Genomic DNA, 26673 nt, shown 5'->3' on the forward strand with positions numbered 1-26673 from the left:
AGCAGTCTGTGTAGTGCTGTTAGGTGGGGAGTTTCAAGTTTTTGATCCAGTAATTCTGAAGGATCTGTGATAAATCCAACTGAGAATGGTGTAGGACTTGGAGGAGAACATGTGGCTGTCATAAATCTCCTGAATTGCTTTCTGGGTGACAGTGGTCATGCATTTGAATAGAAATACCATAAAGATACCAGAATGTAGATAGTTGAACACTTGCTTAACATTTTTAAATCAGGGCCCCAATCACATTTGAGGTCCCAAATTACAGTTTCAGCAGCTGCTGGTCAGGTTTTTCAATGCTTGGGAAATCAGGTAGTGAAATGGAGATCGGGAGCTGCCGGCTCAGGCACACAGTGCTGTTCCTCTACTCCCATCATTCAAGCCGTTGTTCTGTCAATTGCAACGTCTTTTCACTGTGACCGGCTGATTCCTTTTTTATCACTAACTTGTTTCCTTCCCTCATGATTGCTAGCCAATGCCATCTCTAAACCCTGATCATTCCTGACTGGCAGGGTTCATTTCCAATGGTCCCCGGACCAATTTCCATCATAAAATTCACAATAAACTAGCCAACCTTCCGGCATCCAGATTGGGGAAATTAACATAAAAATTGCATCATCATAAAACTAAGCAGGATCAATGTGTCCATGGGCTGTTATCTATCACCCCACTCCCTCCCCCACTCCAAACAACCATACTCCTTCTCTATAATAGGCCCAGCGAGCAGGTGGTCATTCTAATAATAGCACCCAAGGGAAAATGAGTTGTCTTCAAATCCACATTAGGTAAGATTTTGGGATATATTACCTGTGTAATCTGATCAGCTAAATGGGAGGAACAGGTAGCTTTGGTCCAAGATTCTCAGCACTCTCTACCAATGGGAAAGTGCTAGCCTCTGCCTGAATCTGCGGGTGGATTTGATGGCGATGAGGATGGTTGTTATGAACAACAATATTGCATTAAAGTTGCATCATACAACCACTGGTGGAAGGTGAACAAAATGTATTCACCATTCCTGGAAACCTTGCATCATAATCAGAGGACAGCTAATTTAGAGATTAAATTACTCATATACTCCCAATCTGTTTGACAGACTCTGAGAGTGCCTTGCTAACAGTGAAGTTATCAAGCAGCAGCCAACAAAGCTATGGTTAACTAAATAACTGGATGTTTACTTGGAGAAAGTTGCGTTCTATGCAGAGCAGACAATAGAGGACATTTTGCAGGAGATCCAGGCATGAAAGATGACTTCGTGGAGAGGTGAGGGCAATCTAACAGAACAGTTGATCTTATGCTACAGGCCTCATGCCTGTTTGTAGCATTGGCTGTTTCAATCCAATGTAAAGGGTTAAACAGGAAAGCACTGCCATTGTGTACATCTCCCAACCAACCTTATCCAACGTGAAGGGTGTAGCTTGATCTAATTTGCTCAGTCACAGGTCCAGAAGAATCCACTTTATTCTGATGTAATTACAAAAAGAGAACCAACTTTTCAAATAATACATTCTAATATTTTAGTTTTACTGTAACATTTAACAAAATATTCCCAACTCTACCCTGCAGATAATTAAATAACTCTACACTTAAAGTAATACAACTTCATGTAAAACATGTTACATAAATTAATATCAAAGTACAACTTTAATATCAAACACAACAAAGAGCTAGTTTTTCCAGTATTATTCCCAATTATGTTGCTACTGTACAATTCTTCCTACCTCCATCCCTTCCTGAAGGACCTAATCTCCTGGTACATACTTTTACAGATCTTGAGCCACTCCATCTAAGCGCCCATTCTTCACCAATGTGCTACTGAAGTACTTTCTGAAGTGTGATCATTGTCATAATGTAGGAAACACAGCAACCAATTTGCAGATAGCAATCTTCCATATATGGTTTTGTTTAGCTCTTTAGTGAGATGGTTTAAAGGATTAATGTTGGCCTGGAGACAATATCCCTGCTCTTCAAAATGTAACATCCATTTAATATTTCATTTGTAAGACAATGCCTCTTACAGAGCAGCAATCCTGTCTAGGTTGAGGGAGTAACAGACCAGATTTTGTGCTCGTGGAACTTGAACCAAAAACCAGCCGATTCAGAGGTGAGTGTCCAGCTGACTCCTCAGAGTTTTATATCACAGCACATGTGTTTTAACTGAAAACCATAATAACATTTCTGAATTTGGAAGACTTATGTCAACTTGCATTTATATACCTTTTTTTACTGTAGCAAAACATCCCCAAACCACAAGACCAAGGGAGTAGAATCAGACCAGAAAAGGTGAATACCAAGCTGCAAAATAATTAGTATAGATGCCCTAAAGCTTGGTCAAAGAGATAGATGTAAGGAGCGTATTGAGAGATTTAGGGAGAGAATTTCAGGCTTTAAGGCATGGGCAGCTGAAGGCATGGCTACAGTTAGTGGTGTGAAAGAAGCGGTAGTGGCACAAGAACAGAATTAAAATGATTAGAAACAGAGGGATGATGAACACTAATGGAGAATCTCATTAGTAGAGTTCCTTTTAGTTAATGGAATTGTTCCAAAGAGGTCTCCTTAACACTGCCACTTAATTTGACTTTATGACATCATTTTGTTTGAAGAGTGGGTGCCAATGATGAAAGATGAAATAAGATGAAATAAGCAATTTCACAAGTTTTAAACATCAGGAAAAATGTCAGCTGAGCACTGGAGCTGTTGGCTGGACCCATGGGATAATCCTAACCTAACTCTCTTGGTGGAAAACTGACAGAATAAAATTGACCTGCATTATACATGGTCAGCTTTTATATTCACTGGATTCAGATCTGATGTTATCGTGTTAAGTTTCCACCAGGTGGTTTAGTTTAAAGTCATCTGTTGTGAGCACAGACGGAGGCATATCATGTCCATACTGATCATTCCATTTACCAGCACTTGGTCTGGTCTTCTATGCACTGATGATTCAAGCGCTTATCTAGGTACTTTGTAAAAGTTGTGAGAGTATCTGGCATGACTACCCATGCAAGCAGTGTGTTCCAGGTTGTAAAACCCACTGAAATCACCAATTCAGCTCCCAATAATTTGTCCAACTCTTCTCAATTGACTTCTGTAGTCAGACTCTAGCCAGACTTTGTTTGTCTCCTCACATACTCAACTTACTGGGGTGGACCTTGACCTTGTGCAAGAGTATAAAACAGTAGACGGTGGATGACCTGCTCCACAATGAATTAAAAATGTGGAGTGTAACATGGGCTTTCGAATTACTATCAATCATTTCATCCTCATGCACAGAAACCAAGGTCCTTTCTATGACTCTCTGATCCACCTCCATTAACCATTCATCACAGAAAGTTTTAATGTTTCAATGATGCTTTGTCACATTTTTTCATGTATCAAACTCTTAAGCAAACAGATCCGACTACAAACAAACTGGAAAATGAGAACGGTAAGCAAACATGGGTTTGCAGCCTTTTTAGTGATCGAGATTTGAGAACTTTAGCCATCATCACAAATAACATAGTCTTAAAAATAACAACAACTTAATTAAAATCTAAAGAGAGGTTCCATAAACACTCGAGAATGTATGAGCGTATAACCAATGAAATCGTCACAGCTCTCAGTAGATCAATCCTGGAGCTAAATGACATTTAAGTATTCATTTTTAATCTGATATTGTATAAAATATCAAATTATCTGATATTATTCTCACCAATTTTACAATCTGGCAGGTAGCCAGAAAATTAGTATGGTGTTATGTGCTATTAAAGGATGAGAAATAATGAATAAATACACATTTTCCTCACACTGTAAAATCACAATTCTCCCTATTAGTAGTGTTCCAAATATGATTTATGGAACTTGACTTTCACATTGTGTGCACTACCTCAATCACAATGCAGCTCGAGCTATTTCCCTTTTGCTAATTAACTGACGTTGAAACTTTACAAGGGTAGTTTAACTCCCTCCTCTCTTGAATGAGGAAATGCTTTTTCTGTCAGCCTGGTGATGTGTGGACCTAAATAACACAGGAACATATCAAGTGCAGTTCAGCAATTTATGTGAAATCAATGTCCAGTTGTCGATCAGCTTGCCCATTGTTTCCAGTTCTAGTGCTCTTGCGCACTAGGAGTGCCTATAGGGAATCGGCGTGTCCTCATGTCTGAACCATTCACTTCTTGTTATGTGTGCCGGGAAAGAATAAAATGATCCAAGTATGCAGCCTTAACAGATCAGGATTAGATGAGGTGATGGCAAGTTGCTTATCTTCCAGTGTCACAGCCTGGCTATATGCATTTAACTTAATACAATTAGCCAATAAGCAGGCATCTAGAATTGCAATGGCAAAAAGGTGTTCAACCATATTCACTTGACAGTATTCAAGAAAGTGAGCTGGTTAGCCATTTGTAGTAGGTTTTAATGGGGTTTGTTTGGATTCCACTGTTATCAGAGGCTGAGCTGATGGAACCCAGTGAAGGGCCTCAGATAAACTAACAACTATCTAGCTAGTATGACGAGCTCCGAGAACCAAATGGAATTGGTTGGCAACTAAATTAAGATCCACTACCTTCATATAAATAGGGGCATTAAGTTTTCACTGAATCCTTCCAGCACCAACTGCAGACCCCAGGAACTGACAAGGAGTTGGCCAGCAACCCCATGTACAGTATAGCAAGTATCTGACAGAAGTTTAATAGTTCGAGTGCATAATTACAAATATTTAATATTTATTATACTCATAGGATCTTCTTCAGTTCAAGGAGATTGTGCTTCACTTTGATATCTCGCTCTCATCGTTTTCCTCTGGTTCATTCAGCCTTCTAGCTGGGTGTGCTGAATGCATGCCCTCTTGCTTGTTTGCCGCCTTCTGAACTCCTGACCCACAGGCACGGCTCGCATCTTTGGTGACAGTGCTGGCGGGTGCCACAGCAGAGACTTGGCTGTTGCTGGTGGTACCCCCTTCAGCCCCTGTGGCCGGCATTGTTCTGTATAGCTCCAGCTGTGCCACCAGGGGGAGCCCCAGGTCGACATCTACTATTTCTTCCAGCTTTGGCTTTTCCTTACAGCTTTGGTACTGAAGGGTCACCCGTAGGATCAATGCTTGCTGCAAAAAACAGAATTGAGCCATTAGAAAACTCCCTGAGAAAGGCATCCTTTGAAGGACAAGTAGTTTCACTCAATTTGTATGAAGATTTGGTTACGTAGAGAGTAATTCATTTACTTCTAAGCACCACCACACTGCTGGAAGAATATATTAGCTTAGATGAGAATGTTGTCAAGATCCACCAGAATGTTTCCTGGAGCTCAAAGGCTTGATTTATGAGGACAAGCCTTATTAACTTGACTTGCATTCCTTGAATTCAGGTAGGGGAGTGAGCTCATCCAGGTGTTTGAGATGGTTAGAGACTTTGAAGAGGTACACTGAGGTGAAGTGGAGACACAAGAGATTCTGCAGATGTTGGAATCTGGAGCAACACAACACAAAATGCTGGAGGAACTCAGCAGGTCAGGCACACAAAATGCTGGAGGAACTCAGCAGGTCTGGATGTTGCCTGATGCTGCCTGACCTGCTGAATTCCTCCAGCATTTTGTGTGTGTTACTGAGGTAAGGTCTTTGGATGGGGGAATGGGAGAAGTGAGAGCTGAACCATTCAGGGGAACGGTCAGCAATCACTTCTTCAAAAGGGAGATGTAAGGCTCAAATTCCCTCCCTCAAGTAGTTGTTAAAAAGGGAGATCAAAACAGGAATTGATAGATTTATGTTAGCATTGAGGATTATAGATCAAATATAAATAAAATGGATCAACTGTGATTTCATTGAATGGCGGTAAAGGTTCATGAGGAAAATGGCCTCTACTTCCTCATTATTTCAGTGGCTGAGGCAGCATATGTGGAATAAAAAGTTGTTCAGTCAGACTGACTGCAATGGATGTGGTGCACTTACATCATCGGAAGTGGCTTGATAAATTCCTGCTCTGGAATTTGGTCAACAAGATTATGGCAAGTAGTTGAGAAGGCAAATGGTTTGTTTCCATTTATTTCAACTGGATTTGAATAGAAAAATAAAGAAGTCTTATTGCAAGTATGTAGGGCCCTGCTAAGACCGCACGTGGAGTACTGTGTACGGTTTAGGTGTTTTACCTGCGAAAGGTTATATTTGCCATAGACGGAGTGCTGTGAATATTCATTTGACTAGTTTCAGGGATGGCAGGTTTGCTATGAGGAGACTGGGACTCTACGAGTTAGAAGAATGAGAGGAGTTCATACAAATTCCTAAAAGGGCTTGATGGGCTAGGTGCAGGGAGGATGCATCCTCTGGCTAAGGAGTCTTGGACCAGGGAGCACCATTTAAGGAATGAGATGAAGACAAGAGGGTGGTGAACCTTTGGAATTGTCCTCTCTGGTGGACTGTGGAAACTCAGTGGGGAGCTGGAGACAATGGACTCTTCCTTCCCAGTGTTTAACTGACAGAGAGAAAAAAAAATCACAGCTCATTCTTGACTGGAAATTAGATAAATATTTTGGACAGAGCTGGCAGAAATATCAAGAGATGGTAGTGAAGTAGAGAGGAGAGTTGTTAATGAACACATGAAAGCTGACCGTGTCTTTAGATAGTGTCTCCAAGTGATAACATAAAATAAAGATGAGGGGAGATGTTAGGATAGACTTTTTGGAGATACAAGACAGAATGATGCAGGATCAGAAAGAAAAACCACTGCTGGGTGTGCTGCGTTGCAAGGGTGAAATAAAACAGTTCCACTGAGGAAAGAGTGACAGATCACACGAAAAGGCAGAAAGAGGTCAAGAGGACCAGGGATGAATGGAACACCAACACCAATCACAAAAGATGTCTCTGTGCTCTGGTAGTGAGGGAAGCCACACAGGATGGATTCAAACAGAGTGGCAGTATGGTCAGCAACAGCTTCTTTGAATTGATTTCTGCTATATGCAGAAACACATTTCTGGCCTAACAATGAGAGCAGGGAACTGCAACTTTAACGTAACCTACATTACAGTTTGTTGCCTGAGATTAAGTACATAATTGAAGTTGATATTCTGGTGAAATGCCAGAGAGGTGCTATACTGTTGGGGGTGCCATCTTTTCAATAAGAAATTATACTAAATCCCCGTTTGCTCTCTACTGGACTTTAAAGATACATTTAACTTTGAGAGAGGCAAAGGAGTTCTACCCAAATGTCCTGGCCAATAGCCTCAACCATCCCAGTAAAATAGATTATCTCATCTTTATCATTTTGGAGCTTGCTATGCACAAATTGGCTACAGGCAACCCCAGTGTTATGTCGTGTAAATTTGCCCTTCACAAATCAAGACCCAAAATAAAATTCACTCTCACGGAATTTATGTGAAGTAAGTAAAGACAAAAATTATTTTCTTTTTCAACTGATGTTTCTTGATGCATATGCAGATGATACGGCTTCACACTATGGAAAACTGCAAAATGGACTGTTTTCTAGGAATGCAACCCCTCTCCCCCCCCACCACCCATAACCCAGGGGCTGCCTGGTTGAACACAAGACATGGGAGAAGGAGTAGGCCATTCAGGCCCAAGTGCCTGCTCTGCCATTCGTAAGGTCTTGGCTGATCTTTTACCTGAGCAGCACTTCTCTGCACTAACCCTATATCCCCTGATTCCCTTAATATCTAAAAACCTATCTTATAATTATAATCAGTGACTGAACCACCACAGGCTTCTGGAATTCCAAAGACTCGCTACCCTGTGTATGAAGAAATTTCTTCTTGCCTCAGTCCCGAATGGCTGACCCTTTATTCTGAGACCGGGAGCCCTGATTTTAGATACCCAAGCCAGGGGAAACATCAATTCCACATCTATGCTGTCGAGCCCCTTAGGAATTTGGTATGTTTCAATGAGATCACATTCATCTAAACTCACGAGAGCACAAACTGAGTCGGTTTAATCTCTCTTCATGTAACAAACTTGTCATCCCAGGAGGTTGTCAAAGATGCCAAAAAAAACGCAAGCTTCTTTTTCTCATTACCTTCAGTTTATGCAGGCCACACAGCTTCAACGTTGTGTCCGACTGTTGGCTGCCATCGAGAGAAGAAAGCAGGGAACTTATTTGCGAGGAGTCTCTGTCAAGGTCTGAAATGCTATCTGCAAACTCCTGGGACAAAAAAAGCAACCAGTTTTCTAACAACTGTTCAACAAATGCCAGAAATGAGCATAAAATAAATATCTGAAGTATATTCATTCGTTTCCCATCCCAACTTTCTTTTCCTATTCTTTAGTTAAACATCCCTTTCCATTGTTACGGGAGACAAGGCAGCAGTTTCCTTGAACAAAGGACACAACCAGGAGTGTCTTTTGCAGAAGTGAACGTCTTTAGCTTGGCCCATCCCTCATATGTCTAAAATAATGGGTTCTATCACTGTGGACAAGATTTCCCAGGACACTGTCAGTTCTTTCCTACATCCCACACCTGCTATGGAGGAAAGAAATATTTGGTGTCATTGAGACTGCAAAATTGAAGATTTTCAAAGACATCAGCTGGACACATGGTTTAAACTGAAAGCCATCTGATTCCCATGGTATCTGAAGTCTTGAAAAGAGCATTGGCTCAGAAGAGGCAAAGGATTTTCCTCTTGTTTACTAATAGTGTCCATGACCATTCCTTTGCTCTTAACCCAAGGATGACCAGTGCTTTAGTGGAACTAGCTTTCACTCTACTGGTAACTTGTGATTGTTGGAACGCACATCCCACAACTCACCCTGCAATATCCTGCTTGGTGAAAGGGGCACTTTGACCTTCATGTGAATCTTTGTCAACTATCGTTGGCCTCTAAGATGAAATTATTGAAATATCTGTGTATGGGCATCTATAATTTGTGCCTTTAACCAGCTGGTGTCAGTTAAAACTGGGTTAACTGTTGCAAAAAACAAACTGCTGGAGGAACTCAGTGAGTCAAGCGGCATCTATGGAGTCCTCTTAGATGCTGCTTGACTCACTGGGTTCCCTCAGCAGTTTTTTTTGGCTCCTGATTCTAGCACCTGCAGTCTCTGGTGTCTCTGGGCTAACTGTTGACAACCCAATTAAACAGTGCAACAGAACAATTCATTGCACAGATGCTGTTGCTAAAGGGAGATGTCATTTCATCCCCTCACACTTACAGTAAAGGGTACTTGGAATCCTGCACTCTACAGATATCAGATAGAAGGAATCTGGATCTCAAAGACCCTGGGATGGAGGATATTTGGCCTCCTGCTCTCCAGACATATTTGGACAGGTGCCCTCATACAATTCTTGTTGGCCTGTCCTCAAACCTTGGCTACAGATCAGAAACTTGGCCTGAAGCGGGTGTTTGGATTGCGGTCACTCACCTGTGGCTTCTGAAGGGATACTTTACACTCTGATACCTGGGAAGGTCTCGCCTTGATGTTGACGTAAATTGTCATCACATTTGAGAAAACGGCACTGCAGCTGAGCTCCACCTCCACTCCGCAGGGAAAGTGAATGGTCCTCCTCTCAGGCAGCTCTGCCAATGGACACCAGGAGAAACTTTAGGCCACTGCTCGTCTGCTATATATTGTCAAACTGTTGCCCTCTGCTCTTAATGCACAAGGGAAATGGAGGAAATGGAATTTACTGAACTTGATCCAGTTCAAACCACTGATGACCCGGGGTGATTCACAGGGATGCTATCACACAACTGAGCCACATTTAACAGGAAAGAATTGGAAAGGAGGAGGAGTTCATAAAAAGAATTTAAGTGCTTCAGACCTATAGAACTGAAAGCATAGCCATCAATGGAAAAACAATGAATATCGGGGATATGCAAGAGGCCAACACTGGAGGACTGAAGGGCTGCAGGTTGCAGAGCTAGTAAGGCAATGTTCTACACAACCAGGCATTAAAATAGCTATTGGATGGAGCTGCAGAATATCTAAAAATCTTAGCAGGTGCAACACATTGTACGACTTTGCACTAGATCTTGGTGGGTCTCAGTTAGGATTCTCTGTCTTGCTTTCGTCCACACATGGTCAGAGACATGGGGATAGACATAGAAACATAGAAAACCTATAGCACATACAGGCCCTTCGGCCCACAAAGTTCTGCTGAACATGTCCCTACCTTAGAAATTACTAGGCTTACCCAGAGCCCTCTATTTTTCTAAGCTCCATGTACCTATCCAAAAGTCTCTTAAAAGACCCTATCGTATCCACCTCCACCACCGTTGCCGGCAGCCCATTCCACGCACTCACCACTCTCTGAATAAAAAACTTACCCCTGACATCTCCTCTGTACCTACTCCCCAGCACCTTAAACCTGTGTCCTCTTGTGGCAACCATTTCAGCCCTGGGAAAAAGCCCCTGACTATCCACACGATCAATGCCTCTCATCATCTTATACACGTCTATCAGGTCCCCCCCTCATCCTCCGTCGCTCCAAGGAGAAAAGGCCGAGTTCACTCAACCTGTTTTCATAAGGCATGCTCCCCAATCCAGGCAATATAGCACAAATAAAGGGAATATAGCATGTTATTTTGCTTTTTGTATTTTAACCATTGCAATCCAAGTATTGTTCTAGTAAATCTACTTTGCCCCCTCTGCATGCCCTATACATTCTTCCTATGTGCAGTTTATAGGATTGCTCATAATACTCCACATATGGCTTATCCAGAGCTTTATATCTGCACCATAATCCCTACCTGTTTGTAATTTACTCATCTAGGTATGCTCCAGCATTTCATTAGCTTTTCTGATTGTTTTCCATAGCTGGCCACGTTGTTTTAAATGACCCATGGTTATGAACCCTACTACTTGCCTCAAGTTTCTTTAAACCTGCACTGCTAGCTTTTCCCCAAACTGTTTATAATTCTTCCCACCTTTATGTTCTTGGATTCATGGCTTTCTCTCCTATCAAAAAGGCAATTAATACTTGTGGCCCCAATAAAGATCTTTGCAGGACATCCTGACAATTAGAGTGCCTGCTCTTTATCTCTGCCTGCTCTGCCCAAGAGACAGATGCTTCTCTTTCCCCTCCTGCTACACTGTCAGTTTCTATCCTACTCCCCTCCATTACTAGTCTAAAACATCCTGAGTAGCACCAACAAACCTCCCACCCAAGATATTGGGCCCTCTCTTATTTCGGTGTGACCTCCTCGTACCCCTGCCCCAGAAGAGATACCAATTATCCTGCCCCGTGCACCAGTTCCTTCGCCACACATTTAGCTGTTTTATCTTCCTATTTCCAAAGTCACTACCTTGTGATATAGGGAGTAATCTTGAGATTACTGCCCTGGAGGTCTTGCTTTTCAATTTTTTGCCAAACTCCCTAAATTCCCTTTGCAGGACCTCATCTCTCTCCTTGCCTATATTGTTAGTACCAACATGGACCACGACTTCTGGCTGCTCACCCTCCCCTTTCAGAGCATTCTGCAACTGTTCAGTGACATTCTTGACCCTGGCACCAGGGAAGCAACACATTATCCTGGAGTCTCGCTCGCAGGCACAGAAATGCCTGTCTAACCCCCCTGACTGTGGAATCTCCTATCACTACTGCTCGTCTAATCTTTGCTGCACAACAGAGCAGTCGTGGCGCTACTGATTTGACTTCTGCTGCTTTCTCCTGACAGGCCATAATAGTATCCAAAATGGCATACCTTTCAGAGAAGGGAATAGCCACAGGAGATTCCTGCACTGCCTACCTGCCTCTCCTGGTAGTCACCCATTTACCTGGCTGAACCTACAGTGTGACTTATCTGGATGTATCACGGCTTGGTACGGCAACTGCTCTGCCCAGGACCGCAAGAAACTGCAGAGAGTTGTGGACACAGCCCAGCGCATCACGGACACCAGCCTCCCCTCCTTGGACTCTTATCTTTACCTCTCGTTGTCTTGGTGAAGCAGCCAGCATAATCAAAGACCCCACCCACCCGGGACATTCTCTCTTCTCTCCTCTTTCATCAGGTAGAAGATACAGGTGCCTGAGGGCATGTACCACCAGACTTAAGGACAGCTTCTACCCCACTGTGATAAGACTATTGAACGGTTCCTTCATACAATAAGATGGACTCTGACCTCACGATTTACCTTGTTGTGACCTTGCACCTTATTGCACTGCACTTTCTCTGTAGCTGTGACACTTTACTCTGTACTGTTACTGTTTTTACCTGTACTACATCAATGCACTCTGTACTAAGTCAATGTAACTGCACTGTGTAATGAATTGACCTGTACGATCGGTTTGTAAGACAAGCTTTTCACTGTACCTCGGTACAAGTGACAATAATAAACCAATACCAATACCATCAAACTCCTATCAATGATGCCTTCACCACCCCTGAGAAGCTGTTTGACCTGCTGAGTTCCTCCAGATTATTTTTTGCACCAGGTTCCAGCATCTGCAGTCTCGTGTGTCTCAAGTAGAAGATCTTGTTTAGAGCTATTCATGGGTGGTCTGTATCCAGCTCCACCTGTCCACTTTGAGATACGGGTGCACAGGACTGATATCTGGGCTGGCACAGTGGTGCAGTGGTTGTTGCCGCCTCACAGTTTCAGAGATGTGGGTTCAATCCTGACCTTGGGTGCTCTCTGTGTGGAGTTTGCACATTTTCTGTTGCTGTGTGGGTTGTCCCTTGGTGCCCCAGTTTACTCTTACATGCCAAAGAATGCAGGCTGCTTGATTAACTGGCCACTTTAAATTACCCCTGGTATGGAAGGGTGGCAGAAGAATTAGTGTTGTTGGGCAGGGGAGGAGGTGGAGTTGATGGGATGTAAGAGGAAAAACAGGTTGATGTTGATGGGTGCTTGATGGCTGGAGTGTGCATCTGGTGGGCTGAAGTTCAAGCTTCCATGCTCTGTAACTCTTTGACTTAATAGTAGGTTTGTAAACTTCAGGATCATTTAATAAACAACGTGGTATTACAACTGGGGTCTTTCAGGTCTTTCTAAATGGATGAACCAAGATGGTCAAAAGGCTTTCCTCATCTGCAATTATTCCATGAGATTTGAGTGAATTAGAATTTATTAAGATTACTGTAAGAAATAATGCAGCAAAGTCATCACTTAAAGGAAAATAAAAATAAAAACTACAGATGCTGGAAAATTGAAATAAAAACAGAAAATGCTAGAAATACTTAATGGATCAGGCTGCAGCTATGGAGACAGAAACAGACCTGATGAATGGTCATCAGTTTGAAACATTAATTTTGTTTCTCTCTCTCCACAAATGCTGCCTGACCCACTGAGTATCTTCTGTTCTTCTTACCAAACTCAAAGAAACCTGACTTCCGTCAGGAGACAGTAGTCACCTCAAGGCCACTGGCAGAAGTGACATTAACGTCAAGTCAAAGAAAACCTTTATGACTGAACTGCACTTAATGCAGTAAATTGTAGAGCTGTACCGGACTTGTTTCTGCTGCCGTCTGCTGTGTGCTTACATCAGATTAGTCAGTATGTGTATGGAGTGTAATAGGCTTTAAGTTGATTCTCAGCTGAATGTGATTCATTCATGGGGTGGTACCAGAGTGCAAGTAACCAGCTGGAATGTAATTGAGGGGTTCAGATAATTTATATACAAAAAGGACCTGACCTGAAAGTATGTTACAGGTTGGAATTTAAATTATGGGTTTGGGGAAAACATAGACATGAATTTCATGCTGTAGAAGTCTGAGATATCATTGGATGCTTAAATATGTTAAAAATTTTAACTCAATAGCTATTATCTGTTCTACAGTGTGGAATTCTTCAGTTTAAAACAGTTACCCTTTTAGGACATGCCGGAGGTCTCTCAGTATTTTCAGGAATATGTAGCCTCTGTGCTACCAGAAACTGTTCTCAGAATAAACTGATACCACCCTAAATTTAGCAGTCTGCATTCTTGTAAATTTAAGAGGGATGTTCTCTATATTCTCCAATCAGGATGTGATCACACTATGAAAATGGGCAGCACAATGGTACTGTCTCATAGCTCCAGTGACCTGTGTCGATCCTTATCTCCCGAGTTGTCAGTGTGGAGTTTTCATGTTCTCCCTGTGACCACATGGTTTCCTCTCATGCGCCAAAGATGCTCTAGTTGGAAGGCTAATTGGCCACTGTAAATTACCCCTAGTGTGGTGGTAGGAGAGTTGGTGGGTGAGCAGTAGTTAATAGGCATATGAGATGGAATAAGTTACAGGGAAATCAGTGGGACAGACAGGATAGCTCTGAAAGCTGGCCTCCTTCAATGTCATGAGGGAATATGGGAAAAGCATTGTTAGTACAAAGCTTCAGTATGGACTCAGAGCCTAACCTACACTTAAGGTAAATATAGAACCTAGATAAAATGCGTTCCAGCATCAGTTCTACAGAGGCAACATCATTTAGTAACAAGTACACTGAGCTCCTGGTCACAAATTCATTGAGATGGTCTGTTAACTCATGACAGACTTGTTAACACAGAATATAGAACAGTGCAGCAGAGGAACAGGCCCTTCAGCCCACCAACCATGATGCCAATCTAATTAATCCCATCTGCCTGCATATGGTCTGTATCCTTCTATTCCCTGCCTGTTCATGTGTCAGTCTAAATCCCTCTTAAACATTGCTAAAGTATCTGCTTCTACCACCTTCCACTACGGTATGTTCCAGGCCTACCACCCCCTGTATAAAAATCCCCTGCAAATCTCCTTTAAACTTTCCTCCCTCACCTTAAACCTATGCCCTCTAGAATTTGACATTTCCGCCTTGGAATAAGGCTATCTACCCCATCTATGCCTATCATATACTTCTATCAGGTCATCCCTCAGCCTGCAAAACAAAATCCAAAATATCCAACCTCTCCTTATAGCTAATACTCTCTTATCCAAGCAATAGCCTGATGAATTCCATCTGCACCCTCTCCAAAGCCTCCATATCTTTCTTGTAGTGTGGTGTCCAGAACTGCACACAATACTCCAAATGTGGCCTAACTAAAGTTTAAAGTTTTTGTTCCAAAATTATCTAAATTTACATAGCAGTAATTTCTGGTGGATGAAGGGATTGGGCTGGTGGCTGTTGGTGTGTAAAAAAGTTCCTCATTGGGATGTTATTGATTTTCTGTAAGAGATTTCAGGTGGATTTGATAGTGGCCTGTAGTGGCTAGATACTTGCTTTCCAAAGTAATCTTCCTTACAAAATTAAAAGAGTTATAGTTCCTATGATGGAGGAATATAAATGCAAGGAAGGTACTAGGGCTACTTCACACTACTATGTGGATTATTTTTTATAATATTTAAAAGTGTTTTCTGTAACCTGGTTGAAGAAGTTGGGCATCTTACCATTGGCTCGTCGCCAACGCTCATTCCTCACGTGGAGTTGCACAGTATGTCCTGTAGCACAAATTTCGTCAGTCAGTGCACGGCGCTCCTTCAGGGTGTGTCTAATCTCCATCACCTGCTTGCCGGTAATCAGCTTGTCCTTCCCCATATCTGTAGTGGAAAATAATAAATCAATGGAGAAACTGGCCGAGAGCACTGACAGCATCTTGAGAGAGATTAGTCACGTTTGATTACTCTGGGTATATCTTTATCCTTATAAAAGATAGTCAGTTTAGCTGTTCTTAAACAGCAAAATACTGCAGATACCGGAAACCTGAAATATGAACAAAAAGTCCCGCAAACTCCCAGCAGTTTGGCAGCACCTCCAGAGAGACAAATGCAGAGTGAATAGTTTGATGACCCTTTATCAGAAACAACATTAATTATCTCCCTCTGCAATGTTGCTTTCTGACACGCTTAGCAGTTTTAGAAATTCTTATCTTGCTCTTTTGGCTGAACTTCCTATTCATCTATTAATTTCCAAACTCCAAATTCATTTTCTGCCAGATTTCACAGTAATATAATAAATGTTGGTAGTAAAAGACTGTATGAAATTTTAGATTGGAAAAACTAAAGCATTTTAGGTCCATGGGCCACTTAATTACATAGTACTGTCTTTAGGAGCCAGTGTTGCCCATCCCTAGTCCTCTAGTGAAGAAGGCATGTTGGAATAAAAAAAAACTGCAGATACTGGAAATCTAAAATAAAAACAAAAAATGCTCGAAATACTCAGTAGATCAGGCTGTACTTGGGTGAAGAGAAACAGAGAATGTTTCAGGTCAAAGTCCCTTCATCAGAACCAGGAAGGAGAGAAAAGAAGTTTGTTAAGCTGCAGGGATGTCTCTGATGGTGTAATACTGGGGTTACCAAGGGGGATAAGCTCTAAAAAAAAGATTATGGTTAATGAGTGAATGGGAACAGTTCGAGAGTGAGAACATAGACAAAAGAGTGTAGGGGAGCTGCAAAATGCAGAGCAGGAAGATATGCCCAGCTGGTCAGGTTGGGAATGTCCACCACTTCTGGAGAAAATTAAAAGAAAAAAAGGGGGAAGAAAACACATCAGCTCAGCTAGTTTGTGGATGTTGAATGTAAGGACCATTCTTTTGTACATTTCAGCCAAAGTATTGATGATGGCTTGGAACTCATGGTGGACTGAAGGACCTGTTTCTGAGCTGTATGACTCTTAACCCTCAGAGTTTGTACATAAATTGGCTGCTACCTTTCCTCTATTACAACAGTGCATACACCTCAAAAGTTCTTCAAGGCTGTGTAGCATTTTGGGGCATCCTGAAGTCATGAAGGATGCTAAATGCAGCCCTTTTCAGAGACACAGGTTTGAATTTCACCAGGGGAACTTCAATTCAAGTAATTAAATAAATCTGGCGTAAAGAGCTATTGCCATAATTGGTAATAAGAAATTGGTAGATTACTGTGAAAACTCGCCTGATTCATTTTTATCTTTCAGGAAGGAGTTCTGATATCCCTGCATAGTCTGGGCTGAATACAGCTCTAATAACTACTCTCTGATATAGCCACATGACAGGTCCTAGGTTTAACATCTTCCCCCAAACGAGGCATTTAGGGATAGGCAATAAACACTAACCTTATCAGCAGCACACACACCTTGAGAATGAATACAGAGTCTTAACTCAGAAAATACAGTAAATACCTTGGCCATAGGACACTCTTCCAAGGAAGCATACAAGTACATGGGTGTGAAAGCCATTACATTAAACTCCCTAATTAGAGAGCACAGCTGCTCCCATTATCATTATTACTGCCACAAATGGTAGAAGCTTAATGGACCCCTGTTTTTTCCCTACACGATTCCTATGATTTCCTATCCTCTCATCCCTTCCTGACCAACAGTCAACAAAACCTGGTCTTGTGCTTCCCTAATGTTTTAGGAAGTTCAGTTTTCACTCTCTTCTGTTTAAAGTGTTGATGAGATTGGCGACCCTCTAGCTTAGAAATTCAAGTACACCTCAAACTTTATTGACCCACTGCAAGAAACTGGGTGCTACATATCTTCATGTTCAGACTATGACACCCTTCTTTCCTGGGCCAGGTACAAGAGTTCAGCCAAAAGCCCAGGTGGACCCAAGGCTGAGTGTTGGGGCTTTGGACTGGGGATTTACCTACACTTTTGATAGCCTTCTTATGCATGAATGGGGGAAAGAATGAATCCAACCAGGACAGGACTTTTGAGGTAACGGTGGAAGGGGCCTGCGTTTTGCGAAAGGGGAGACAATTGGGAGGCTGACTAGCACTAGGGTGCTTTTGGGGGGGGGGGGGGGTTGGGATAAGCTGGGAACAGTGCTCTGGCAACTCGGGGAACAGTCAGGAGAGCAGCTACACATTTGGAGATGGCAGGAAGTCATTGGGAGGTGCAGCAAAACATTATTAAGGGGGAATCAGAAGATTGGATACACCATGGGGGGTCTTGTGGTGAGAAGTGACTATATCAGTGGTGGTGGTAAGTAAGTATATCAGTGGTGGCAAGAAGTGAGTATATCAGTGGTAGGAGTGGAAGTGCAGTGATGAGGTATGTAGGAATGGGGAATGGCACAAAATATGAAGTTGAGTATCTTACTTACTTGCAAGCTTTCCAGCTCTCCCAGCTGTGCCCAATGATTGGAGCAACATGGTCCAAGTTCCCTAAAATGTTGCGTGGGGAATGATGTCATCTCACGTGGCCCTGATGGGGAAATTGTGTTGTGGTTGCATGACAGGAATTGCCTGGTCGAATTTTCCAAGTGACATGAAACGACTCCGAAATGGTTATAACCTTGCTATACACATTGAATAATTCCGAAATAAATGTTTGCAATTGAAGTCACAGTTCACCATGTTTAAATCAGTGACTGTATTGGTAAGGGATCAATGGATTAATCCAATCAGTTAGGATCTCAAAAGTTTAGTTTCACGATTCAAGAAACTGATATGGTATAAAATTATTTTTGCATTAGCAAGGGAAATCAGTAACAAATTCTTGGTTTAATGGAGAGTGACCCTGGAACATCTGATCCCCCCAATACCAAATCAGCCATTGCTGTTCTGATTCTCTCTACGTGGCAGTGAAAATCACCACTGTTCATCCAGCACACTGGATACGGCCATTGTTTGGAGATAATGGAAGATTCACTGTTCACAGAGCAGCAGTGCAGGGGAACTCAAAATCTTTAAGCCATTTTCTTAATCACAGATGCAATAACTTACTTCAAATAGTTTCCAGCAGATTCTGGCCTTTTTAATGCCTGGCAGTGTGACAGACCCCATGAGCAAAAGCTCATTAATCAGTGCGCCTGAATCTATTTAAACCCACAGAGCCTTTGATCTTGAATGGCAGTCAAAAAGCTGCAAGTACTTTTCCATATTTCTATCCTGCATCAAGCTGCTGGTCCAGTGCAGAGGCAGCTGTCAATGGGCACGAGGTCAAGAAGCTCAAGTTTCCTCTATCTGAAAGCTGTGTACATTTCAGGCAAATTAGGTCATTGCTTACGCAGGTAACTGCTTACGTAGATCCAGCCACAAAGAGGAGTCTGATTACTCGGCAGACCTTTTAAAATGGTAAAATTATCAACCGAGCTGAAATGGTTGATGCTGATCATCAATTCCATGCATCACTGAAGAAGTGGTTTATATTCGCTCAAGTAATTTTGCCTCTCTTCCACACCATATCCTTATCAATGAATAAAGGTTTAAAAAGTTGTGGGTTCAAGATCCACTCCAGAGACTTAAGCACATAATTTAAGATAGGCCTACGACACTGAAGCGGGGTGTTACACTGGACGTTACAGTTTCCAGGTCAGATGTTAAACGTGAGGTAAATCCTCAAAGAAATGCAGAAAAAATGCATGGCGGGGACTTACCATCACCCTAGCCTTGTCATTATTGATTCCCCCAAACAACAGCATTCAAAGATGATCTGGATCATTACCTCACTGCTGTCTGTGGGAGCTTGCAGTGTATAAATAGCTACTTGGTTTCCTTCATTACAACTACACTCCAAAAATGACCACACTCCAAAAATACCTAATTGGTTCTAAAGTGCTTTGGACTTCCCAAGATTGTGAATGAAGTAATATCAATGGAAGTTCTTCAGTGATCAAGAATTATACTGTGCAACTCAAGACCAAAGAGTTAACATTTCTCATTTAAAGAGCGTTGTGGAAAACTGCAAACCATGAAGGGAACTTTCTCATTTCCACTTGAAATGCAGCCCGGGCTTGTTCTCTGTTTGGGAGTCTAATATAGTTATACCTCTTCCACGACACTAAGTGCTCATTATCTGTGAGGGAAAGGAGCATGGACTTCCCATGGATAACAAGGAACACAGGATACCTCAAAGCCCCTCCTCCATACCCAATACACCACCCAAACATAAATATGTCCTAAGATGTCTTAAAAGCATTAACACACATTGATAAACACAATAAAATGTTTAAATACCTAAAAGGAAATAATATTAACTAACAATTATTAAACGTATTGAAATTTATAAGCAGTAATGGCTTTAAAATTGCAAGGTGCAGCTGTACCTCTCTCTTTTAGAGTAGCACAAGCAGGGAGCCACTTGACATGTGATCTGGAAACTGATCACTGTATTCATACAGGCAATGGTTGGTTCTGCAATTTGTTCATGTACAAAGATGTATTGTTTGAAAAAATTTGAGGTGGGGCCCGAGGCCAACCTCATGAGCACCTGCTTGCTAACTTTTTGTGGTTCATGCACAAGAAGACCTAGATCCCTCTGTAATTCATTCATCTGCAATGTTTCTCCATTTAGATTCTAGTCTGCCTGAAGATCCTTACCATAGTGCATAACCTAACACTTTCTCACATTAAACTCACTTTGCCAAGTTTTCACTCATTCACTCAACCTATCTACATTCATTTGAAAAGACAATCATCCTCATCGCAACATGTCCTCCCACCTACTTTGTGTCGTCGACATCAGAATCAGGTTTATTATCATTGACATATGTCGTGAAGTTTGCTGTTTTGTAGCAGCAGTACAGTGCAAGACATAAAGAATACTATAAGTTACAAAAATAAATAAATAGCGCAAAAGAGGAATAACGAGGTAGTTACTTGGATACTTTACACTCTGCCTGCTCCTCCAGATCATGAATATAAATTGTAAATAATTGAAGGCCAAGAACTGATCCTTGAGGATCTCCATTAAATTCCTGGAGGTTAACAACTTGGATGACATGTCCTGGCCCAACACATAGATGCAATCATGAAGGCGGTGGGCCAGTGCCTTTACTTACTGAGAAGCTTAAGGAGATCTGGCATGTCACCAAATTTCTGCAGATGCACTGTTGAAAGTATCCTTCTCGCTGCTACCGTCAGTCAGGAGGTACAGAAGCCTGAAGTCCCACACCACTGGTTCAAGAACAGCTTCTTTCCTACAACCATCAGGTTCTTGAACCGACCTGCATAACACTAATCCTGCCTCATCAATGAACACTATGGACCACCTCTTGCACTACCATGAATGTGTTTTTTTTGCACTAATGTCTTGTTTTTGCACTTTTATTCTTCATTGTCTTGTATAATGCATGTGTAATTTGTTATAACTTATGTTCGGTGTTGTCTGAATCTATTTGCCTGTGATGCTGCTGCAAGCAAGTTTTTCATTGTACCTGTACCTCACCGTACTTGTGCATAACAATAAACTCGACTTAATTACATCCTTTCTGCCTGAGAAAGACCCATTTTTTCTGACTTTGTCTTCTATGTAATAACTAATCTTCAATTCATGCTAACACACTTTCCCTAATACCATGAGCACTTATCTCGTGCACCAGCCTTTCATGTGGCACCTTGTCAAATGCCTTCTTAAAATCCAAATGTATGACATATACAGGTTCCCCTCAATCAACTCTGCTTATTAGACCTCAAAGAACTCAGGAAAATTTGTCAAGCATGATTTCCATTTCATGAAACCAAGTTGACTTGGTTTGATTACAGTAAGCTTCTGCAAATGACCAGCTATTTCTTGATTAAAGACTCTAGTATCTTGCCAACAACACATGTTAAGCTAACAGGCCTATGGTTACCCTCTTTTAGTCTTCCTTTTTGAACAATGCAGTCACATTTGCAGTTTTCCAGTCTGCTGGTTCCTTCCTAGAACCCAGAGAGTTTTGAAAAACCCCAACCAATAGCTCCACTATCTCTGTGGCTGCTTCCTTTAAAACCCTCTAGTGCAGGCCATTGAAACCTGGCAACTTGTCTGCCTTTAGTCCCATTTAGTCCTAAATGGTGTTTGAAACTAATCCAAGCGAGGTCTTGGGATGTTTGCAGTGTCCTCCACCATGAAGGCTGATGCAAAGTACTTACTTAGCTACCATTTCCTTGTTTCTTGTTATTAATCCCCAGTCTCACTCTCTAGAGGTCCCACAGCTGCCCTAGCCACCCTCTTCCTTTTTATATATCCATAAAAGCCTTTGCTGTTTGTTTTGATATTACTTGCTAGCTTTCTGTCATAATTAATTTTATCTCATTTTTTCAACTCTTTAGTCTCTTGCTGCTGGTTCTTGTAAAATCCCCAGTCCTCTGGTCTACCACCAGCTCTTGCCAGACTTTGTGCTCTAGTCTTTGATTTAATATTTTCCCTGACCTCTTTTGTTAACTATAGATGGTTCATCTTTCTCCTGGGATCTCTTTTTCTAACTGGAATAAACTAGCTGCTTAAATATCTGTCACTGCTCACCCACTGACCTATCCTTGAGCCTACTGACCCAGCCCACTCCAGACAAATTTACCTTCATATATTTGTAATTGTCCTTATTTAAGTGAAGGACATGGACCCTGGTGTTCACCCTCAAATTGCATCCAGAATTCTATGGTGTTGTGATCACTACTCCGTAGGGGATCCTTAATAAAAACAACTTTTATTAATCCTGTCTCATCACATATGATGTGTTGAGATTCCTGAGGTGATATTCCTGAGTTAGGTTATATACTGTTCTAAGAAACACACTCCACAGATTAATCTTGCACAGTACCCTTGCCAGTTGGATTAGTCCAATTACCCATGATAATTGCAGTTCCCTTTTTATATGCCTTTGATATTCCTCATATATGCTTTGTGCTATAACCTTTGGAGGTATAGACTGCTTCCATCCCTATCTTCCTACCTTCATTATTTTCACCCAAACCGAATCCACATCACTAACCACTGCATCTAGAGGTGCTGTATATCAATACTGGTTTCTTTCTTGATTAACAAAGCTACTTCTCTCTCCTTTCTTTTTTTGCCTAATCTTTTGGAACCTTGAGTATCGAATTACCTGGACTATTGAGATCCCAGTCCTGGTCATCCTGCAACCACGCCTCTGTAATAACTATTAAATCATATTCCTATGTTACTATTTGCGCCCTCAACTCACCCAAATTGTTACAAATGGTACGTGCATTCAGATAAAGAGCCTTAAGTTTGATCTTATTGCTTCAATTAGATTGATTAAGGAATTATACACTTGTTTGCCCTGAAAACTCAGGTCTCACCTTCCCTTTGCTCCTCATTGCGACATTAATAGATTCCAATTTTAGCAACTTGCTAAGCAAAACCTTTAATAAACAATGGACATCACTGATGTATTACAGCCCTTGTTCCCCTGTAACGCTGTTTTTGGGCTGATCAATGGAAACTGAGGATGGCTTTTATTTGTTGTCTCCTTCCAGGCATTCAGTTATCTATTATACAGAGGGGTTTGGCTGCTGTTCTGTTTCTATTTGTAAGCTGTCTATTTGTAACAGGGACTTTTTGTTTGAAAATACTTCCTCTTTGTGTTTGTTTTGCTTTTCCCTTTTATTCTAATAATGAAATCTTGCATTCATAGTGCTTTTCACGAGCTCAGGAAGTCCCAAAGTGTGTTATGAAGCATCGCTGTCTTTTTTGCAAGATCCACCAACAGCAATGAGATAAAAATGACAAATTTTCAGGATTCTGAGAAAAAAATTAAAGTCATTACTAGCCTGACATCCAGCACCCCCCACCCCCAGTGTTGTCCTCGCCGCTGATGCTTTAAGTCCCAGTGACACAGACTCAAGCAGGTGTGATAGACAACTGGTTTCACTGTCAGGTCTGGGTCAGCTTCACAAACCATTACTGGGCCGTCTTCCATTTTTCAAAGCTGCTGACTATTCCAGGAACATCCAGGACTACAAAAATAAATCCCTGCTTCCTTTCTCTACTGAGTACTGTTCCCTTAAACCCCCACTTCCCTGTCTTCTCCACCCTCATCTCCAAAAACACCTGCAAGGAGATCATGGATTTTTAGAAAGAAAAATCAGAAGATAAATTTGTCTTTTCCCTTCCTTCTTCGAGCATCCAGGCCAAACTTCTAGACTTCGCTTCAGCTCTAGTCCTTCTTTGGTTTCTCTCCTGTACCTCTTTGTGACCTCCACAAGTTCCTCTTGTCCATGAAATACTATTCCTGCCCTCTTGGCTGCATTTCAGTTAAACCACTGACAACCCAACTTCCTTTCTGGAACCCTATGTTATATAATATTGTTAATGACTGTCTTTCCTTAGACACTCTCCATCTCCTTCAAATATGTCATCATTACCTCTCTCCTTAAAAGAAATCCTTGACCAGAGAATCATACAGCAGAGAAATATGCCCTTTGGCCCACTATATCCATGACAACTATCAAGTTCCCATCTGTACCAATCCCATTTCCCAGCACCTGCTCTGTAGCCTTCTATGCATTGGTGATACCTTTTAAATGTAGGGAGAAAACCTGCCTCCAGCACCTTCACAGGACGCGCCTTCCAGATTGTAAAAAATGTTTCCCCAGATACCCTCCAATCTTCTTATCCCTTACCTTAAACCTATGCCCTTCCACCTTCCAACACAATGCCCCATCTCCACTCTTTTTTTCCTCTCCAATTTTCCTGAGTGTGTTGTAAGCCTCCAATTTGTTCCATTTTACTCAGAACTCTTTGAATCAAATTCTTTGATGCTGTGATAGGCCTCCACCTTATCACAACATCAAACAACTCTGATAAGCCAAAATAACATCCTGTGTGATTATGAAATGGGTACGCTACCCCTCTATGTTGCTTCTGACTTGTCTGCCGCCTTTGACACAGTCGAGCATGTCATTCCGTTCTCATTCTGTTCTGTTGCCCGACTGGTTCCTTTTTTTGTCTGTTATTGCAGCCAGAGAATTATTCGTGATGGTTTCTCTTCCCATTGCTGCACCATTGTCTCTGGTGTCGCACAAGCTTCTGTTCTTGGGTCCCTTCCTATCTTATCCTCATGTTGCCCCTCAGGATCCAAATGGGTGATAATGACATCAGCTTTTGCTCACTACCACCTCTCTTATGCAGCTACTGTCTCCAATTTGTGTGACATCCAGGACTAGTTGTGTAGAAATTCCGTCCATTTAAATATTTGCAAAGAATGAAGACTCTGTCATTAGTCCCGACCGCAATCAGCCTTCCTTAGTCATCAATGATTTCTTCACAACTTTGGTGTCATATTCAAGTAGAGTGCTGACCTCATATCCATGCCACCTCCTAGACTGACGATTTAAGCTCCTTTAATGTAGCTCCACTGAGGCCTTGCCTTGGCTCATTTGTTACTGAAACCCCAAAGCGTAACTTGGTTACCTCCAGATTTGATTATTTCAACACACTCCTGGCTGCCTGCCTTCATTCCACTCTCTGTTCTAGCTGAAACCCAGTTGCCTGTGCCTTAACTTGCACCATCTCATTCACCAATTAGCCTTGTACTTACTGACTCCAGTCTAAGCAATGCTTTCATATTAAAAAACTCAACTTTGTTTGCAAATCCACTCCTTCAGCTGCCAAGTTCTAAAGCTCTGGAATTTCTGCATAAACCCCTTCCCTCTCTATCTCTCTTTCCAGATTAATGATCTTCCAGAAAACCTCTCTTTTTTTTAAGCCAAGCCTTTGGTCATCTGTCCTAGTATCACCTTATGTAGCTTGGCATCCTTTTTTTGTTTGATGACATTGAAACATCAAGGAACTTTTTGTGCTCTATTACAGGTGCCTTATATATGTAATTTTGTGGTAGATGTTGAGAGAATGTCCTTGCTTTAATTTGGATCAATTTGCTATTGGGTCTTTTACATCTGATTTTCTGATTCTAGTCACCACATAGATTGAAGGACAATGTTATGCACAAAATGGCTGCCCTATTTTCCAAATAACAATAAAAGCTCTTCATTGGTTGTAATTTGCTGAGGTTGTGAAAGATGGTGTTTCTTTCCCTGTTCTGTATTTCCATTGCTCATTCATGGAATGTAGGCATCGTTGAAATGCCCTGTATTCAAAGCTCAATCCTATTTGCTCGAGCTGGTAGTGAGTGTCTGGTTGAACTGCTATAGTTCAGGTGATCACAATACTCAAACAGTGCTGTTCTGTTGGGATTGTGGCAGTGGTATTTCAGGATTTGGAATCCATTACAAAGGAACAGCAATGCATTTCCGAAAGAGTATACAACTTGGAGGGAATCTTATAAATAGCAGTTCAACCAGAAAATGTCACAGCTTTTGGAGTTACAGTGCTTTCTAAAGACGATACACATTGCAACATGCACTAGTAGTGGAGAGAAGTAATATTTAGGGTAATGGATCAACCTGGTTACATTGTATGCACGCTGTTGACCTTTGAGTCTTGTTAGAACTACTGTATATCCTTCCAGTAAAATGGAGAACATCCTGTCATTTTCCGGATATGCACTGTGGATGATGGAAAGGCTTTGGGGAATCAAGACACGAGTCATCCATTGCAGAATACCAAAGTGTTGATCAACTCTCTTATTTGCAGCATTTCCGTGGGCGGTTTGGTTAGTTGTGACCCTCAGAATGTTGCTAGTGGGGATTCGGGGACAGTAAAGCCTTTGAACGTCAAGGTGGTTAGAATCCCTTTGTTGGAGATTTTCAATTGCCATTACTTGTACAGTGTGATTGTCACTTGCCACTTTCAGCTCAAGCCCGAGTGTTTCCTTAAACTTGCTGCACATCTTGAGTTTCCACAGGAGCTATGAACAGAACTAATATGGTGCAATCATTAGTGAGGATCCCCACCTCCAACCTCCCTTAGAAGGCAGTTGGCCTGAGAGATGCTGAAGAACTTCCGGAGCAATGTCTTCGGACAGAGAGGATTGGCTTCTGACAACCACAACCAATAAATAAGTAGCACATTATGAAAAGAGACACATGGTATTTGCTTAAAGGCAAGGACTTGACTTACCTTCAGAGACATTCTCCAAGATCTGAGTGACTTTCTCTTTTTTGAGAATATGTCTCTTAAGATACTTCATAAAGATTCCTGAGCTGTGCTCACCATCTTGTACTTCATATGCTTCCGCATCTTCACACCTGCAATTACAGTGCCGG

The 26673-nt window shown here is 41.8% G+C and overlaps 1 protein-coding gene across 1 annotated transcript in view; it reads right to left on the bottom strand.

Moving 5' to 3' along the window:
- Nucleotides 1-1439: 1439 nt before the first annotated feature.
- The window catches only part of malt3 (MALT paracaspase 3), a 103709-nt gene continuing 78475 nt past the window's right edge, over nt 1440-26673 (bottom strand). Inside the window, exons 12-16 of the mRNA XM_052042613.1 lie at nt 26528-26655; nt 15250-15399; nt 9332-9486; nt 7992-8117; nt 1440-5077 (exon numbers count right to left, since the gene is read on the bottom strand). Coding sequence (XP_051898573.1) covers nt 4745-5077; nt 7992-8117; nt 9332-9486; nt 15250-15399; nt 26528-26655 — 892 coding nt within the window. The 3' untranslated portion in view covers nt 1440-4744. The remainder of the gene's footprint in view (nt 5078-7991; nt 8118-9331; nt 9487-15249; nt 15400-26527; nt 26656-26673) is intronic.

This window comes from Pristis pectinata, chromosome 32 (genome assembly GCF_009764475.1).
Source record: "Pristis pectinata isolate sPriPec2 chromosome 32, sPriPec2.1.pri, whole genome shotgun sequence".
Lineage (NCBI taxonomy): Eukaryota > Metazoa > Chordata > Chondrichthyes > Rhinopristiformes > Pristidae > Pristis > Pristis pectinata.